Source organism: Capra hircus, chromosome 22 (assembly GCF_001704415.2).
Source record: "Capra hircus breed San Clemente chromosome 22, ASM170441v1, whole genome shotgun sequence".
In the NCBI taxonomy this organism is placed as follows: Eukaryota; Metazoa; Chordata; class Mammalia; order Artiodactyla; family Bovidae; genus Capra; species Capra hircus.
Window position 1 is genome coordinate 33018583 of NC_030829.1, and position 13388 is coordinate 33031970.

The 13388-nt window shown below is 39.3% G+C and overlaps 1 protein-coding gene across 1 annotated transcript in view; it reads right to left on the reverse strand.

The window, feature by feature from the left end:
• Positions 1-13388, reverse strand: part of FAM19A1 (family with sequence similarity 19 member A1, C-C motif chemokine like) — a 518748-nt gene that overhangs the window by 113522 nt on the left and 391838 nt on the right. Inside the window, exon 3 of the mRNA XM_005695754.2 lies at positions 8973-9113. Within this exon, the coding sequence (XP_005695811.1) occupies positions 8973-9113 (141 nt within the window). The remainder of the gene's footprint in view (positions 1-8972; positions 9114-13388) is intronic.

The window sequence follows — 13388 nt, forward strand, 5'->3', positions numbered from 1 at the left end:
AACCTCAACTACTCATTGGAAGGACTGAGCCTGAAGCTCCGATATTTCGGCACCTGATGGGAAGAGCTGACTCATGGAAAAGACCCTGATGCTGGGAAAGATTGAAGGCAAAAAGAGAAAAGGTTGGCAGAGGATAAGACGGTTAGATTGCATCACCAACTCAGTGCACAATGTTTTGAGCAAACTCCGGGAGACAGTGAGGGACAAGGAGGACTGGTGTGTTGCAGTCCATGGAGTCACAAAGAACTGGACATGACTTAGCAACTGAACAAAAACAAGAAATATGCACTAAATATACTTCCATATTTAGTTTTCTCCCTGGAAAGGACATCAAAATCCTGAGATTTCTTAGGTGATATCTGGACTCATGAACCCAATCCTGTTGAGAAAATATGGTGAATTATATGTCTAAGAACTGAGGCTAAATAAAGTTAAGGAAAGGAGTTATAATGCATGTGATTTGTATTATGTTCCCCGAACATCCAGTCTCATTAGAAAATTTCCTATTTATCTTCCTCCTTTTCAGTGAACCAAATAAAGGAAAGTGGCTAACTAGTTGAGTTTGTAAGCTGTTTGTCATTGAGTATAATTTATATGTGATTTTTCTCTCTTCCCTCCTTAATACTGCATATTACTAAACCTTTCATCTCTGCATATAACTGACTGCTGAAACATTACATTTCAGAGTTTAATTTACATTTCTTCTCTTGAGTGAATTTAAGCATTTTTTTCCATGTTTGCTAGCTATTCTTTTACAGAAAGAGTGAAGTATTTAAGATATTTTTAATGTTAAACATGAAAAGGTTAAGACCATTTTTAAAATAATGTGACACCATTTTGATTTATTGAGTTTCATGTGTATATCCATAAGTCTACATGTGCATTGATATTATCTGTAAGAATGCACAGAAATCTGGTGACGATGATTCCCTCTGGCAATTAAGATGTGAGAGGATTAGTGGAAAAAGGGAGGAGAAGGACTATTCTTATTTTGATCCTTTCTTTGTTGTTTTTGCGTACATGTATTTCCATTTATGGGGCTTCCCTGGTGGCTCAGTGGTAAAGCATCTGTATGCCAATGCAGGAGATGTGGGTTCAATCCCTGACTTGGGAAGATCCCCTGAAGAAGGAAATGGCAACCCACTCCAGTATTCTTGCCTGGGAAATCTCATGGACAGAGGATCTTGGTGGGCTATAGTCCATGGGGTTCAAAAGAGCTGGACACAACTTAGCAACTAAACAACATTTGAATTTATACAAGGTTAGTACTTTTATATGAAAGAGCAAATTTCTTCCAACAAGTGATATGCTTATTAGCTTTAGAATACTAGGAAAATGGCTCTGTGAGCCAGGAGCCATACATTCCACTGTGTTTAGGGATCAGGTAAGTAGTATCAGTGTGTCAGAGCCTGGTGTGTAAGAGGGAGTGTTGAATCCTGCAGGAATTGGAGTGTCCCATCGAAGAGCAAGCAAAGCCAGTTTTCCCACTGCTCAGCCAAGGACCCAAGGAACACGTCTGACAGTAGTTTCTGCCAGTGGGCTCTCAGAGTAGGAACCTATGGCTTTAAACTAAAAAATGAAAAGTGACACCCACACTTAGAGGTATGGGATTACCTGAAAACTGAATACCCTTCTCTTTATCCTGACAAGGAACAAATTGAGAAACAGCACTTTTATCAGATGGTCTAAAAACTCTGTCAGCTCTTGTATGCCCTTCCTCTCATTGCTCTGACTAATGTAGACTTGAATTCCTTACCTATCTGGGCAGGAATCGGTGTCAAGGAGGGGAGCAAAAGAAAATTTACACAATTCAGAAATTATTCTTGGAAATGCAACAATTATACTAATAATGCTATAAAAGACCTTCTTCCAACAAGAACCGTAGAATCTCCTTTCAGCAACAGCTCGTGAAGAAAACGGTTGAACTCAGACTTCTGTTTATTAAACAAGCCAAAGTCTGCTTTGAAAGAGCGAGAAAAACTAAACAGATTGTAATGAAGGGACCATAGATAGCTACTGTGGCGTATGGCCTTAGTCCACCATAGCAATTCATTATTTGTTATGTATGGATGTTGAGTAACAAATGGCAGAACCAAAATAGGTCATCTTCTCTGTCCCCTAAAATATTTAATATGTGTGAATAAAAATAAGGGCTTAAGCTTTTTCATACTACATCTCCCTGGCAGTTCTCTAGATGCTTTCCAAACCTAAGTTGAGCCTGACATGTCACTGAAATGTGATAAACCACATTACTGCCAAGACCTGTTGTGCACCGTTTGGTCTTTGGAAAAGCCATTCTTTGGCAAAACACTGAGTTATGTGCAAAGGAATATGAGTTATCGACTGGTCTTGGAAGACCTAAAACACTTTCCTGGAAACAAAAACAAAAACACAGTCTAAACAGTCTAACACCAACAGGACCCTAAGTCCATTTCATGGAACACTGGGTCTGCAGGATATAAACAAGTGTTACATAGGAGAGGGTTTTATGGTCAAATATGTTTAGGGAATACTGGACTGAAGTTCTATAGGTTCCTGGTCTGCAGAGCTTCTCACAGCCTTTAATATGCTATCATGTTTTAGAAGGCTAAGAAGGGACTATAATATGCAGTATTTCTCATATGCGTTTCATGCTATTCTACAGAAAATTGTTACTGAATTTCAAATTTTCTTCAGTTCTCTAATCTATCTATTCGTGATGGGAATATAATGGCATGCGGTCAAGAAAATTTTCTTATGTATTTTCCAAAGGAGCAATCTTGAGAAGCAAGTTTTAGAGAGATTCTGGTCCTGGAATCTCAAATAATAAAATTTGAAAAAAGAAATAAAGTTTCAATCTACCAAATAACACTTTAGTTTGTTAAAATTAGTTATATGCTGTGAGATAATACAAATAAGTTGTTTGGAAAAATGAATGAAGCAATTTCATGGACAGATGTTTTAATATTCCTTCTAGGCATCCATTGTCTTCTGTCTCTTTTATCCCTTCTTCCCTGGTTCCTCTTTCCCAGGCCTCTCTGTTCTTTGTATGTCCCTCCAGTTCACTGACTGTGGGCCTCCTTTTCTGTTATTCTGTTCCTTTTCCTGGGTCTGAGTCTTTGTGTTATCTTTGTCTCTTTTGCTCTTACCTTGGAAACTCGGTCAAGAAAAGCCCGGAACAAAATGTAGTGATATATTTTGGAAGTTTCTCTTTAAGGAAACAGCCAGGAGTATGATGCCTTTTTCATCGTATTAACTGTACACTAATGGTTAAAAACAAAATAATCTGGGGTTTCTGTATCTGAGAAAGTTAGAAAGTTTTATGATGTGAGGATGTCTCTTCTTGCTCCTATCTCTGGCTTGTAATCCCAGTGTAAGAAGACAAGAATACCAGGTAAAATTTGCTACCAGTCAGTCACTGAAATGGTCATAAGTTACTAGGAATGAGAAAGGAAGGCCTATCAACTTATCATGGAGATTTTTCTTACTTATACTGACACTAAAACTTCACAATCAACGAAAAGTCCTCACTAAGAAGTAGTTACAATGATTTTTTCCACGTATTTGTCTAATTTAGAAACATAAACTACATGAAAAAATACAAAATAGAGACAACTGCATGACAATTTTCCCATCAAACACTTGATTCCGTGCCCCCCCACCAAACAACACTTCAATCATTCTACAAAACTGAAGCCATTATTTACACAAATGCTTCTAATTGCTCAATGACAATGACCTTAGGAAGAGTAATCAATCAACCATCTCAAAGACACAGAAAGGGAAGGGGAAAGTATTGCCCTAAGTACTGAATGTCTGTAAGTATCCGTCATAGATGCACTATCTGTCTCTTCTCACTCAAATATTTTGGCATTCTGCAAGAAAGCCTTTGGAATAAAACATGTGTTTCTTAGATTGTGGTTTGCCTATGCTTGCTAAATGGGGCCCTTGGAGTCAGATAGCCAGGAGGATCTTCTGGCTCTGCCACTATGGCTATAAGATTTTGAGCAAGTCACTCAATTTCTGAGCCTCAATTTCCTGGTGATTAAAACTGAAATAATGGAAGGTTACACCTTATGGGTCTGGGGTTAAAACTGAATAAACAGATTTGAAGGACTTGGAAAAGTGGTACATGTTAAGCCTTCAAGAAAATGTTAGCCACTCTTTTTATTATTGTTATCATCATTCTTACTATTTATAGTCAATTATTTTTAAGACTTTGATACTCTTTTTATGCCACTATAGATCAATTAGAATAATAAAATACAACTTCACAGGCCTCCTAGAAATTAGGTTTTTTGTTTGTTTGTTTTACATCATCTGCTTGGAAAAATTCTTCTCTTAAATAAATAATTATGCTTCTTCCATCATCTTCTTATTTATTGTATTCTAAATTTAGTCTCTGGAAAATAATTGGAGATTATGGAAAGACTACATTTTTAGTTGATCTCAACCAAAGATCTTGAGCAAGGGGTCCACTCCATTTATTTTGAGTTATAGAATAATTAATAAAAACACGACATGATGTGAATTCTAGTGTAGCAAACTATATTCTCTCAGAATAGTGCTAGGCACACATCCAATTGTATAATGCTTTCTAAAATATCTGCAAAAGACTATGCCAAAATTTAGGTTGTTGAGTATGTATTTTTGGTATTTTGGTATTATTAGGCAACAGAATATCACTTTAAAACTAAAAGTCCACTCCTTAAATATCTTTCCAAATATCATGTATTATACTTTTCAATGAGTTGCTAAGATTATACTGCTAAATGTATGCCCCATTTAAAACAATCTGGTCTCAGATTATAAATCTTCAAACAATCCAATATAAGCGTTTTGAAAAATCAAGCTGTGCCTCTGTTTTTGGAAACACTGCAGAAAAGGCAACTGACCTGCAATTTCAGAGGAAAGCAAATAACAGCAATTGGAACACTTACCCTGGGAAATGCACTATGTAGAACAAAATATGTTTAAGACAAATGTGGTATCTGGATTGTCAACTGTTGTCATGGAGAGAAACTCGTTTCTATCCATTTTTAGGATGAGAAGGGAAATGTATGAAACATCATAAATACGCCAAAGTGGAAGATAGTTAGATAAATAGTGGTACATCCTACCCTGAAATTCTGTGCAGCTATTAACAATAATGTTTTTTTAAGAGTATATATTAAGTTGGAAATTGTTCATCATATTGAGTTGCCCAAAATGTTCATTTTCTTATGGAAAAACCCAAACAACTATTTTGGCCAACCTGATATATTAACAGAAACAAGCTGTCAATCAAATAGTACTAAAACATTTTAGTTCAATAAAATATCTAGTTTGTGAGTTTCTTTCAATGGATTCAACCTCAAAGAGGTATACTTATTTTCTTACAAAGCAATAATGTTATGGGTGATTTTAATGTATGGATGTGCTGTAGTTTTCAAAATTCTTATAATGAACATACATTTCAGAAGAAGACAGACCATCATTAGTGATATCCAGTATAAACACTTAGAAGCAGTTCCAAGAAAATATAGTGGCCAAAATGCCATTGTATTTAATTACTATGAAACAAAACTTCAGAAAATAATGTTTGTTTCTAAGCATTACCCACACTTATCAGTAAGACAGAAAACTGATATTATCATTTAAGGAGCACTTGAGGAGAACCAGACATCAGACAAAGCACATTATACATATGATTTCCTTAGTTCTCACTACAACCTCATGAAGCAAAAACAATCATTATTCCCATTTACAAATGAGGAAACAGGTTAGGAAGCAACATAACTGGCCCAAGATCATCCCATTAGCAGCTGGTACAGCTGGGATTCCACTTGTGTCTAATTTCATAGTTTGTGGTCTTAATAACTACACTGGAATTGTTCCTTTATATACTCACTTCCTACTCAATTTGCATGTAGAGATCCAGGCCTTAAAACAGTTTTGATCAAAGTAACACAGACACTTTTTACTACACAGGCCAATGGATTCCAAGATTTTTGAGGAGTAGGATGCTTTGGAAATTAGAAACAATGAGTGTGAGGCTATAGAATATGCTGTACCTTATTGACTTTTGCTCAGAAGATAGACACTAACAGCTCTCCTGCCTAAACCTACCACACTAAAGGGCTCTGAGTTTTCAAAGTCAGACAGACTTGTTCTGAGAAACAAAAGTTACCGATACGTGGCTCAGCTTCTCAGAGAAACTCAGAGCCAAATGCCAGTTCCTCCTGTGTCGGCACAGACAGTGCGCTGCTCCCTGTGTTCTCCATTCAGATCCTGAAGGCAATTCTATTTCTAGGTAATTTGTGATTTAAACAAACAAAAAAAGGAACTGGAAACAAAATGGAGGTTTATAGTTAAGAGACTCACTGCTTTCTCTGGCAGAGAAGAGGAGAAATCATCATGGTTTTATAACGTTTATTGGCTTTAGGGGCCAAGAGTTTCCTCCTCTAAGAGGATGCAATGGCTTTTCTGGTTTAGCTGCCTGCCTACCCTGCAGTGGAGGGGCCTTATGGTACTGCCTGTGATCTAGAATAACTAAAAAGTCATAGCGCAAGTCTCTCAACCACAGCCCCACTGACACTGGCGGCGTGATAATCCTTTGCTGTGGGAGCTGTCCTGTGCATCGTAAGTTGGTGAGCAGCTTCCTTGTCTTGTACATACCAGCTGCCGGTAGCACTCTTCCAGTTGTACCAGATATCTGCACCCAAATTGTCTCCAGACATTGTCAAATGGCTCCTGAGAATTGCCCTAATTGAGAACTACAGATCACAGTGCATTCCTAAATCTAACTTTTTCACATCTTCTTAAAAAAAAAAAAAAAAAAAAAAGCTTGATCTTCCCATGGTACAGAATGCCCCAAGAGCTTGTCCCTCTGGCTGTGTGGCTGATTGGACAAAGGATAACATGTAACCCAAGCCAGGTCAATCATATTCAGTCTTTTGGAGATGGCTTATGGGGAGGGAAGTGGGAGGGGGGTTCATGTTTGGGAACACATGTAAGAATTAAAGATTTTAAAATTAAAAAAAAAAAGATACAGGAAGTGAAGTGAAGTGAAATGAAGTCGCTCAGTTGTGTCCAACTCTTTGCGACCCCATGGACTGTAGCCACCAGGATCCTCCATCCGTGGGATTTTCCAGACAAAAGTATTGGAGTGGGTTGCCATTTCCTTCTCCAAGAGATCTTCCCGACTCAGGGATTGAACCCAGGTCTCCCATATTATAGGTAGATGCCTTACCATCTGAGCCACCAGGAAAGTCAAGATACAGGAAGTGAGTCACATGTACTTGTATACCATGATGCTAAGTGAGATCAGAGTTGGTACCATGGAAACTAAAAGCTTTATGCCAATCCCTAAGTTATGGGAGAGCAAAAGATAAAATCCTTGAAAAAACCAGTCTACACAGAGGAGAATGAGGGAAAGAAAGATCGAAACAAAGAAAACAAGATGGAAGCTGCCTAAACAGCTTATGAATCCCATGACATTTGGCTGAATTTCCTATAACTGAGTTCCCCAGGATTTCTCTGTTTTCTTAAAAAATAACTTTTGCCTTTCTTGGTCTAGTTTGCGCGTGAATGTTTTCTTTCTAACCGCCTAATGCTTCATAATGAAAATACACAACATGAGCCAATCCAGAAGGTATCTTTCTCCATCTATATCTAGAGGTAGGACCATGGACCCTAAGTCAAGAGGTTTAGGTTATAATTCCTGCTGTATGACCAGAGCAAGTGAGTCACTTCTCTGAGTCCTGATTTCCTTACTGAAGATTTTGAAGGTCAACTTACACCTGGCTCTAAAATGATGAAAGATAAAGATGGGAAGAGATATCTATTATCCCTTTGAACTGTGGACTCTCTGTTTGACAGGCATATAAAATTGTTTACAGATGGTGGTCAAGACTGGTTATTAGAGTCAGTCAGTTTCATCCCAAGAGTTAGCAGAGCTATAGCTTACCAATCATGGGACCAATGGAACATGAATGAACCATTCTAAGTCTCAGTTTTCTTCCTGTTTAAAATGGCAGGGAAAGTGTATCTACCCTGGTGGTCCTTGCCTTCAGGTTTTCAAGGCTTTTTCGTCCACTTCCATGCGGGACAGATAGGGTTGACTTATATAACCCATAGGATATTGTGGAAACAATAAAGGATAACTTCTGAGGCTCTACCATAAAAGAAAAGGGTCACACTGTGGCTTCTACATTGTTCTCCTGGGCCACTCACTCTGCGGGAAGCCAGCCACTTAGGTGTGAGGACACCTAGCTTCCTTTGGAAGGGTGTATGTGGAAGGGAACAGAGGCCACCTGCCAACAGCTCTGTGAAGAGCCATCTTAAAACCATCCTCCAGCATCAGTCGAGTCCTCAGATCTTGACTGCAACCACAGAAGGGACCCAAAGCCAGAACCACCCGGCAAAGCTGAATTCCTGACCTATGGAAACTGTGAGATGGTGCCTGCTGCTTCGGGGGGAATGTGAATTGTTATATAGCAAGACATAAGATGGATGAGTAAATAAAAAAAGGCATGAGAAATGTTTAGGACAGGGCATGGCAAATGGTGAACTCTCAGGCACATCTATCTGTTCTCGAATATAAATGAAGCCCTAGAGCAGTGCCTGGGATAGAGTAAATGCTCATTAAATACAGACTGAATGCCTGTCAGGTATTACTATCTTTACTACATTAATCATCATCATTATACATAAACTTGATCCAAAATCAATTCCAAAATGAGCTGGATCCTCAAACTCTTGGACTTGAAAAAATTCCTTCACCTTATCTTCTCTAACACACATTCAAATACAGCTATTTGAAAAACCTAGAGCCAGACAAACATGAATTCAAACTCTATGCAAAGGGCTGGTATTTGTCTAACTTTGCAGCACTGTAGAGGCACCTTCTTTATTATCCTGAACCATATTTAGATGAAACAAAATATATATATATTATACACCATAACAACACAGATGAACCCATAGAAAGAGGAGTGAAACCAGTTACTCACCATCAACACAGGAAGGTCGGTTTCTTGTTGTTCCAGCCACTTTCCCAGGCAGACAGGAACACTTGACTGTTTGCGACCGCTCCTCAATGCGGTTTTTATTACAACATCTGTGCGCAGCAATCACTTCACATGTCCCTCCTTCTGGCAAGAGAGAAAGAAGCGGGATGCTGATTAGAGATAATTCAGTGGCCATTCAGGTATGTGCACATGTGAGTGGAAGGGTTCGGAAAGTGAGAAACGTAAAGGGAAGGGTTTCCATAAAGTAGAGTTACTATGGGATTCTCTCCTACAATGTGTATCTATACATGTATACAAGATTGCATACAAGGGATGTGTCGTGTCATCTGGGAGAAGACAGGCATCAGGGCACATTTTAAATGCAACAAAGAGCAACAACAAAGAGCCCTCAAGAGGCAACACTTCTGGGCTGTATGTACGGAGAGGTAGTGGAGCAGTGAATGCTCGGAGATAACACACAATAAAGATGCCGTGAGATTTAAATGCATTTGGAGAGCTCACCCCTGCATTATCTTTGTGTTTACAATTCTCTGAGCTCCCACTAATGACAAGAAACTGACACTCCAGTGGAATAGAACCTGCAGTGTCAAGAAAACTGCCCTGAAATGAGCTTTCCCTCCTAGCACCCACTCACTCTCAAGGGAGTTGAATAGAAAATCTAGTTGAAGAGTCATTTCCCCAATCCAGATCTCACCCAAAAGTGATAGAAAAAGAAAATCAGTATGTGCTTCAAATGGAATCTCAAATTACAGACCAAGGCATATGGCTTCCCTTATTTATTACAGATCAGCCATGCTCTCTTCAGCATTTATTGGCAACCTAACGTATGCCACTCTCTGCTAGGTTCTTAACAGGTGCTCTGCTGGGTCTGTCTAAAGGCCAGTGAAATTCAAGTATATCTTTTCAGCCTGAAGGATACCAGCTAAGCCAGTTCTTCAGGGACATAAGAGGTACTCCAAGTGATCAGAAGCTTGGGATTTATTTCACCAACATCAAGTTTTGCATTCAGGAAGAATGTTTTTAACTTGTCCATAACACTTAGAATCCTAGGCATTTAGGACTGTTGGCAGAAATTCCTTAAGCATTTGTTAAGCAACCACTGTCTACAGGTTCAGTTCAGTAGCTCAGTCGTGTCTGACTCTTTGAGACCCCATGAATCGCAGCCCGCCAGGCCTCCCTGTCCATCACTAACTCCTGGAGTTCACTCAAACTCACGTCCATCGAGTCGGTGATGCCATCCAGCCATCTCATCCTCTGTTGTCCCCTTCTCCTCCTGCCCTCAATCTTTCTACAGGTTACTGTGTTCTAAACTACACAGGATATGTATCCAGCCTGTACATGGTGGGCACTTAAGAAACACTGAAAAGGAGCAGAGGGAGGGAAGGCAGGAGGAAGGGAAGAATTTAAACACAACTCCATCCCCATCTGAAACAGTGTAACTCAGGAGCTTGCAACGCAGGGGCAGGGGATGGGATTGTTTTGCTATTCGCCCTTGCTGTCAATCAAATGTGGCAAAGTCTGAAGACATTTTTCATTGTCATTCCAGGTAGAGGGTGAGAGCTAATGACATCTAGTGGGTAGAAGCCAGGGATGCCCCTAAACATCCCACAGTACACAGAACAGACCCCACAACAAAGAATTATCCGACCCAAATGTCAATAGTGCCAAGAAACCCTGGTATAATGTGATGGGAACAATCACAAGAATCTCTGACTGGACTTCCCTGGTGGTGCAGGCGTTAAGAATCTGCCTGCCAATGCAGGTATCATGGGTTCCATCTGTGGTCCTGGAAGATCCCACATGTCACAGAGCAACTAAGGTGAAGCACCAAAGCCACTAATACTGAGCCTGCGCTCTAGAGCACACACGCCGCAGCTGCTGCACCTGCACACACAGCTCCTGAAGCCCGCGTGCCCAGAGCTCGTGCTCCACCACGAGAGAGCCATCACAGCGAGAAGCTCACACCCTACGATGAAGAGCAGTCCCTGCTCAGCACCAGCAGAAAGAGCCCACATAGTAACAGACAGCTGAAAACAACCAAACAAAAAAACTCTGACTTAAGCAGATGAATTGTGTCTTCCTCAATAGGATGAAAGAGTTTGGGCTTTCTCACAAACCTGTTTTAGCCTGAATCTCAGCTCTTATCACTGTTCAAGTCCCTCGGTTTTGTTATCTATAAAGTACACATATCTGTAAAGTACCAATAAAAATAACCTTGCGTCACAGAGTTATGTAAGTATTAACCAAGGTAACACACGTTAGCACTGAGCCTGACACATAGTTGAGTTCATATATGGTGCCTATGTTGGGAATGTCCAATCACACTGATGTTATATTTCTTTGGGGATGCTGCCCTCCTTTCTGCCTCAGGAAAGTTCAAATAGGTTTTCTCCCAGAATACCCTTTCCTGTCTTTCCATTCCTCCATCCACCACTCACACATTAAATGCATAGACTGATTACAAAGGTCAGATCCTTAGAGACATTTCCTAATCTCCACCATTTTTCATTCTCTTAGAACTATACACATTTGCTTGCACGACTGTAACCACAAAACTGTAAGCTTGGTCAGAGTGAAGGTTGTTGCTTGTCCCTCCACAGCACTATGGTCAATAACTGGTGTGAGTAATCCATAAATATTGGTTGAATGAATGAAAGAATAAGTAAGTTAATGAAAATCAACATGATAAGTATTGACTTTGGACATAGATGGAAGGGGACACCCATCCGTTTTTAAAGAATTAGGAAGGCTACTGAAGTTGAGTTGAAGGGTAGGGCTTCAGCAGGGGACAATGAAGGGGAAACATTTTGCTAATGTGAGAGGTTGGAACATGATTTTAAAACAAATGTTTAATCATAGGTTGACATAGATTGACAAATGTTTAATCATAGGTTGACAGAAAATTTATGAAGATAGCATAGCGAGCTCCCATATATCCCATAGTCTACTACATATTTCCTAGTTTTAGGCCCTTAATATTAACATCACTATGCTACACTTGTTATAATTAATGAACAAATACTGATACAGTATTATTAGCTAAAGTCTAGGCTTCATTCAGATTTTCTTATGTTTTGCTTAATGTCTTTTTCTATGCTAGGACACTTCCAGGATCCCACATTAATTTTAGTTATCTTATCTCTTTAGGTTCCTCTTGGTTATGACAGTTTCTCAGACATTCTTTCCTTTTTGAGAACCTAGACAGTTTTGAGCAGTGTTTTTTTTGGTTTTGTTTTTAATAAAATATCCCTCAAATGAGATTTTTCTTATGGTTTTCTCATGATTAAACTGTTATGTGTTTTTGGAGGAGGACCACGGAGGTACAGTACCATTCTCATGACATCAAATCAAGAGTACATATCATCACATGACTTATCACTCTTGATGTTGATCTTGATCACATGGTTGATTCAGTACTTGTCAGATTTCTCTACCATAAAGTTATACTCCTTCTCCACTCTCTATGGTGTCCTCTTTGGAAGGATGTCACTGACTACAGCCCATCCTTGGAGAATGCAGAGTTATTTATGTTCCGTCTCCATCTCTGTGGGGTTGTAGTATCCATTACAATTATTGGAAATCCTTCTACAAGGTATATAGGTCTGCTCTCTTCCATTTACTTAATTATTTATTATTTACATCAGCAAATTATTTATATTAATTGATCGATGAATTAATCATACCAGTATGAGTTCATGGCTCATTGTTATTTATTTATCCTTTGGATTATAATCCAGTGCTATGCTATTTATTTTGTTGATCAAGATGGTCCAGATTTGGCCATTATGAGCTTTTCTAGTTGATTTGCCTTCTTCCTCTTCTTTTTTAAAGCACTTCTTTTCTTTCTGGCCCTATGTTATGATTCTGTCTCATTGTGTTTATTTCCTGCCCTAGTCCTAGAATTAGCCATATCTCTAAGGAGAGTCAAAATATTTTAAATACCTGGGACAATATTATAAATATTGGAACAGATAGAACTGAGGACTTGAGACAGGACTGAACAGAAGAGGACTTCCCTCTCCAGGGAGAGGCTTTGGGGGTGATTCTGCATTGCAATGAGGTACAACATGACTATGAAGCTTAGGAAAGATATGACCTGGATACTGCTCTTGAGCAACACCATATCCACTCTTTGACCCCATTCAGGAGGGGTGAGAGAGGGCAAAGAAGAAGAAACAAGAGGCTGCTGCAGAATTCTAAGCAGGAAGTAAGCAGGCTTGAACTTGGATGATAAGAAAAGTATTTCCGTCTCACCACCTACCCATCACTGGATGACAGTTAATGAAAGAGCAGGGCTAGAGGCACAGTTTACTCTTTAACATCAACACTTGCAATCATGTTACTTTAGCTTATAATTGTCAGCAACAAGTGCCCCCAGTCAAGTCACTAATTAGTTTT